This window comes from Miscanthus floridulus, chromosome 14, assembly GCF_019320115.1.
Source record: "Miscanthus floridulus cultivar M001 chromosome 14, ASM1932011v1, whole genome shotgun sequence".
Lineage (NCBI taxonomy): Eukaryota > Viridiplantae > Streptophyta > Magnoliopsida > Poales > Poaceae > Miscanthus > Miscanthus floridulus.
The window spans coordinates 85,652,541-85,659,090 of NC_089593.1; the positions used below are offsets into that span (position 1 = coordinate 85,652,541).

At 52.1% G+C, this 6,550-nt stretch overlaps 1 protein-coding gene across 1 annotated transcript; it reads right to left on the reverse strand.

The window, feature by feature from the left end:
- Positions 1-1,608: 1,608 nt before the first annotated feature.
- LOC136503907 (uncharacterized) lies at positions 1,609-2,172 on the reverse strand. Its single transcript, XM_066498830.1, has 2 exons — positions 2,017-2,172; positions 1,609-1,932 (listed from the first exon to the last, which is right to left on the reverse strand). Exons 1-2 carry the CDS (start codon positions 2,170-2,172, stop codon positions 1,609-1,611), a joined length of 480 nt encoding a protein of 159 aa, XP_066354927.1.
- Between the last annotated feature and the right edge of the window lie 4,378 nt (positions 2,173-6,550).

The window sequence follows — 6,550 nt, forward strand, 5'->3', positions numbered from 1 at the left end:
CTCGTCCATGAATACCTTATTCATCATATTCATGAAATAGGCCGGGGCATTAGTGAGTCCGAAGGACACCACTGTGAACTCGTATTGCCCGTATCTGGTGACGAAAGCCGTCTTAGGAATGTCCTCGGTTCTTATTTTCATCTGATGATACCCAGACCTAAGATCAATCTTGGAAAAGTACTTGGCATCTTTCAGCTGATCTAGGAGGTCATCGATCCTAGGCAGAGGATACTTGTTCTTGACTGTCACGGCATTCAAGTTCTGATAGTCAATGCACATCCTCATGGATCCATCCTTCTTTTTCACGAACAGAACAGGGGAACCCCAGGGTGAAGCACTGGGTCTGATGTACCCCTTGTCCAACAACTCCTTGAGCTGTTTCTTTAGCTCCTCCAGCTCATCGACTAACATGCGGTAGGGTCTTTTAGCAATAGGCCTGGTACCTGGTAGAACGTCAATCACAAACTCCACATCCCGATCAGGTGGCATGCCTGGCAACTCCTCAGGAAACACGTTAGGGTACTCATTCACAACTGTTACCTCTTTGATTGTCTTGGCCTCTAAGGCACTCAATAGAGCGACTGTCTTTCCCTGATTAGGCTTACAGCGGATTATGTGACCACTCGGGTGTGTGATCTCCACGTACCTTGGTGAACAAGATATCACTCCTTTGTGATGTGTCAACCAATCCATTCCCAGTATGACATCTAGTCCCTCAGATGGAAGTAAGGTGAGATCGGCTAGAAAAGGGTAGCCCTCGATGGTGATACTCACTCCCTGACATATCTTGGTGCATATAATGTGACCCAAAGGTGAACTGGTGTCGATGGGCTCCTTGCGGGGGGTCACAGGTATGCTATGCCCCTATGCAAATTTGGTGGAAATGTATGAACAAGTAGCTTCAGAGTCGAATAAAACTGAAGCTATAACTCCCTGTACTAAAAACATACCGTACACCACATCGGGAGCATCCTAGGCATCCTCCGCGGTCATGTGGTTGAGACGACTACGGACAGCCCCTGCAACGTTCTTGCGCGGAGCAGTAGGTGTAGTAGCCTGTCTCGCCTGGGTCGGAGCAGGCGGTGTGCCGTTCTTGATGGGGCACTCGGCGATCTTGTGACCAGGCTGGCCACAACCGAAGCAAGTGAAGGGCGCGCTACCTATGGGGGTGGGCGTAGCGGTCCTCCACGTGCCAGCTCCTTGAGTGGGGTGACTTAGAGTAGGACGGCTCTGAGCGGGATGGTGGTAGTTGGCGGTGTAGGTACCACCTCCATGGCTTGGAGCGGTCATAGCCCCCTGAGTGTAGCGTGAGCGGGGCGGGGGAAGCACGTGAGCACATGGCCTCTGTAGGGCTGGGCCACGAGAGGAACTCTCGAACCGGCGCTTCTTCTCCTTGTGGAGGGCATCCGCCTCCAGACGATCCCTATCCATCTCCAGTACCTTATTGACCATCTCACGAAGGGTGCGGCAGGCATGACCCGAGAGGGCCACCTTGAGACGAGGGTTCAGCCCCTTCTTGAAGCAGTACATCTTTTTCTTCTTGGTATCGGTCTCACCTGGAGCATACCTCATCATGCGAGTGAAGCGAGTGGTGTACTCCTGAACCTTCTAGGAGCCCTGGGAGATGTTGCAAAACTCCTCCACCTTGGCATCCATGACACCTTCGGGCATGTGATGCTCATGGAAGGCCTCGGCAAACTCCTCCCAAGAGATTCTCCCTGGGTCCTCGTGGGCGTCACAGTAACTGTCCCACCATGCGCGTGCAGCGCCAGTGAGCTGGTGGGCAGCGACCCCCATGCACTCCTCATCAGTGCAGGTGGTGAGGTCCAGCTTCTTCTCCATCTCACGGAGCCAGTCTTCGGCGGCGATGGGGTCGTCGTTGGCGGTGTCGAAAATAGGAGGCCTCAGCTTGAGGAAACCCTCCAACTTCCGCTAGAAGTCATTTGGAGGACCCCCACGGTGGTGAAGCATCCCCTAAGCCAGCATCTCCAAGAGGCAGGTTTGGCGGTCCATCACCTCCGCCAACTGTGGTGGTGGCGGCGGTGGTGCTCCTCCTCCAAGCTGCTGGGCGGCACCCGCCCCCAGTGCGGGCTCCTCTGGTGCGGGCTCCTCCCCGGCATCGAAGGGTGCTTCCCTGCCTCCTCCACGGCCACGGCCATGTCCACAGGCCATGGGCGCGGGGGAAAGCGAGCGGTTGTTCAGACGAGCAGAACGGCGGCAAGACATCTCTCTACAGGGTTAAGTCATTATTTAACATTTTTCGTTAGATTCATTGTTAAGTGGTCTTATCAAATTAAGAATGAGATTTCTATCCAACACTCATACAAAGAAGCAAATAAAAACCATAAGATGCAATAAGATCCAAAACATCCATTACATTAATTTATTACATAGCGACATCTCCAGTAGCTACACTGACAGATTTGCGGGAATCGTGCTACTCGCAGGCAGCTCCAAAAGTGGGACATCCTACTTTACTTCATAAGTGCGTCATGTCTTTGGCCACGCAGGGCTCAACATGTCTACTACTACATTAACTACTCCTGGCCGGGAGTGACGAGTGGTGTAGAAGGACCGGAAGTGGAAGCCTCGGGAGTGCCCTCCATGGCACGGAGCTCGTCGTCGGAGCGGTGGATCCTCGTGATGTAGGTGAGAGCATAGTCTAGCATCTCTGTCCTCGGAACCTCTGAGTAATCCTCCATCGGGCAAGCCTTGAAGTTGAGCTTGGTGGCCTCAACGTGGAAAGGCTGTCTGCGTGGCTTCTTGCGCATCCCAGGTAAGAGGACACCCTGGACCTTCCCAATCTCCTGGACATGCTTGCGATCAGCATCGATCCAAGCCTGGCTGATGTGGTTCACCTTGTCCTGTAGGTACTCGGTGCACTTGATGTAGTGAACCAGATGTTGCATGTTGTAGGTGGTGGTGATGGCAGCCTCCACCGCTAGCTTCTCCATCGTGTTGCAATGAGCCTCCAGGGCAAGCTTCCTGATGCCACGGTGCTTCTCCTTCTCATGGAACTCCCTTAGGGTAATCCTCTGACGCTCAATCCGATCCTCACACTCAAGCACCTTGGACTCAAGATAGTCGTGGTGAAGCTCAGCGTCCCCAACTTTGTCCTTGAGGTTGGCGATCTCCTCTCGAAGTGACTTCTCATGGGTCTCATAGAAGGTCTTCATCCTGTCATAGCCCATGCGCTCCTCCTCGAGCTTGCCGACCATCTCCTCCTCCTTGCGCTCCACCTTGAGAAACTCCTCGTCGCAACAGAATAGGAAGTCTCGGTAGCGGCGGTTCTGCATCTCCACATCCATGATGTAGCGATCCTGGGCGATGATGTACTGTGTAGAGGCCCTCAGGCAGGGGTTGACCTCATCACGCGCAGCACGTTCTGCAGCAGTGATCTGCGGCTCTGAGAACCTGTTGAGGTCTAGAGCGGCAGGCAGTAGGCGGTACGGTCCCGTCTTGAGGTAGTCGTGTGTGTCACGCATCACACCACGGAGAGCAGTGCGCGAGACGGACTGCACGCACGAAGCGATGGAGTTCTCCACCTCCAATGTCTCGAAGGCACGTAGCACAGGTACGAACTCGCTGGCGGGGACCTTGAGGTGGACCACGATGTGGCCCTTGAACCCGTCGGGTCCTGGCTCACCCCGGCACACGTACTCGATCTTCTCTGTGGGGACACCTAGCGAGTCCAGTACATCATATAGGATCATGGCGAACCCACGGTAGGCCAGTCCGTCCACAGGGAGCTCGACAACAGGAGCCATCTGCAATTTTTAACCGTAAGACGGAGTCAGTACTTGTTATTTATGAAGTATTTGAGTAATACAGAGTGAAACTTGGTAAAAACAAGGTGAAACAAGGTAAATCAGGGTGATACTAGATGAATCCTGAGTGATACAGGGTGAATTAGAGTGGAACGGAGCGAGGTGATGGTTAAAGTAGAATGAAATTTTTGGTAAGAGAGTGCGAAATTGAGGTAAGCCATGCACGAAAATGCAGCACGGTCGGTAATATAACCGAAAGTGTCAAGATCTTTCATAATCCTAATGTCCAAACCTATGGGTCCATCCTAAGGTCAAGCATGGCTCTGATACCAACTGAAATGTCCTCGGTTTCCACGAAGGGAAAACCACAGAAACGAAGTGTAAAAATGATGAAACAATCCATCATTTTACCCAAATCTCAATGATACAGCAAGTCATGCACGATTATCAGAGTACAATATAGATTTTTACATGAATTATTCTCTTCGCCACGCAGGGTGGAACACACTCACACATAGCATCCTGAACAGCCTCAGATGAGGATAGCAGCGGAAAACGATCTCCTAGAACCAGCTCGAGCGCAGAACAGACCCTCTAGTCCTCCCAGTCATCGCCCTCATAGTCGTACTCGGGCTCGGAACCTGTCCAAAAATCTATCAGTACACTTGGTACTAGCCACGCATCGCCCACCCTATGCTTGCATTGCTTTGTGGAGAGTAGAATGCATTGGGGAAGTAGAAAGAGACCTATTTAGGCTGTGGGTTTCCTATGCCAGAAGTTAATGTTATAATAATAGTATGTTCATCAGGTTTTCTCTTCTTAACCCATCTTATTCACACGTTCTCCCCACCCATCTCACACACACCTCATCTCATCTCACTCTCTAGGTGACCAAATCGACTCCCGCTCAGATCTCGCCTCAACGGCCCAAGCCAGAATCCAACACGTAACCCGGGGGAAAGGTAGAGAAGGACTCATCTCTCTAATCAAGTGAAGCGTAGGTCATGGGAATGTCCATATCCGTGGACGCGGCTATATGTATAGATCGATCAACCCTGTAGAGCAGGTACACCTGGTAATCCACAAGATTGCCATCCTCGACGATCCGGCTCGTCTAGGCTGATTTCGACTACCTCCCAACCGGTACAGTACCACCCTACCACTCAGCCCTGGGCCACCCCAGAGTCCACCGAAACGCTGAGACTGTGAGACGTAGTACCGGGCCCCCAAGGTCACTACGCTATCTTAGGAGGGTGTGGGTCCCCATGCCCGTACCTCCCTACACTATCACCTTCCAACCTAGTAGTAGTGGTACCGCCCTAGTCAGTCGGGTAATTGTCCCCCGCCCATCGGGAGCGAGTGGTGTGCACGAAGGTCCCATGGTTCCGGTTCTCAAGACATACCAGTCCTTAGGGGGACCAGACAGGATATCTTCTCAAAGGGGATCACCAACTCCCCGTGCCACAACAGCACCTCACCAGGGATAACCAACACCCCGATCCACCTCTCACATGTACCCGCCATAGGTAACTCTCACAAAGGATGCCCAGGTCGCACCCCTTCGGCAAGACTTGCCTCAAAGACTCATCGTAAGATCCTGTCCGATCGACTCAACCCTCACCACACACACCCAAGACTCACACCAAGATCTCCCCATGTTCATTGTCCGGTTTTTACCAAGTTTTATGGCACCTCGTGCCTTACGCACATACGTCTCTCCCTCACCAGCATCACATCACAGATATAATGCGAGTAAGAGTAAAGCAGTAAGTATGTAACAAGTGAGCATCTAGCCTATCAGCGGGTGTGCAGGAGTAAGGTGGCAACATGGTATAAGGCTCAAATAAAACTACCATGCAACCTAACATCATATTATTGCAGAAGAGATAAAGCGCTAGCATTTATAGGTATAGCATGCGTAATAGGATCTACGAGATTGGGTGGGGCGTGGCACCTGGCAGCTCGTCTCCCAAGTCCTCGCTGTAGTCAGGGTCATACTCCTCGGTCGGCAGGTCCTCCGGCTCTGTTTAAACGTAACATATGGTCGCGTGAGCGACTCCTATAAAGGTGCACAAAGAAGCAACAGAATTTCAAAAGATCCAAATGCACTCAAACACAAGCCTATGACGTAGAGCTCCTTTTTAGAAAAATTTGAACACTGGTTTGGTATTTTTCTAAGTTAAAATGAATTAGTTATGAATTTTTAAAGATTAATTGAATTTCTAGAAAAGAAAATGAACTGGGAACTCCAGGCGGTGACACGTGGCAGCTCCTCGTGTTGCCATGTTGCGCTGTGGATTTGAAAAAGGGTTCTAATCATTGTGGGCTTGGCTCACGGTGGGCATGACCAAGCAGTTCACGGGTGCACGTGGGGTCTACGGTGGACCGCGTTCACCGTTTCTTTCTCCCTCTTGGTTCATGGTGCACATGGTGCACCGAACTACTGTTCCGGTCCCTCCTCTTGCTTCACCGTGAGGTGGCGCGCCCACCGACGGTGAGCGGCTGTTCCTGGCCATGGCTGTACCTCGGCAACGTTTCCTTGGGCTTGGCCAAAACTTCCCGGTCCATTCTTCCCCAGCGACATGACCGGCGTGACTGGGTACGCCCTCGGCATAACGGCGCTCGGAAGCGCGGCTCCGCTGGCGAGGTGAACGTGAGTGGCTCCTTGCTGGGGCTCTCTCTCCCTCCACCTTGCTGCGCACGGCGCGTGTAACACCTCGGGTGTTAGCCTTGCATAACTTGACTTGCATAGCATGAGCATGATCATAAAGCATTCATATATA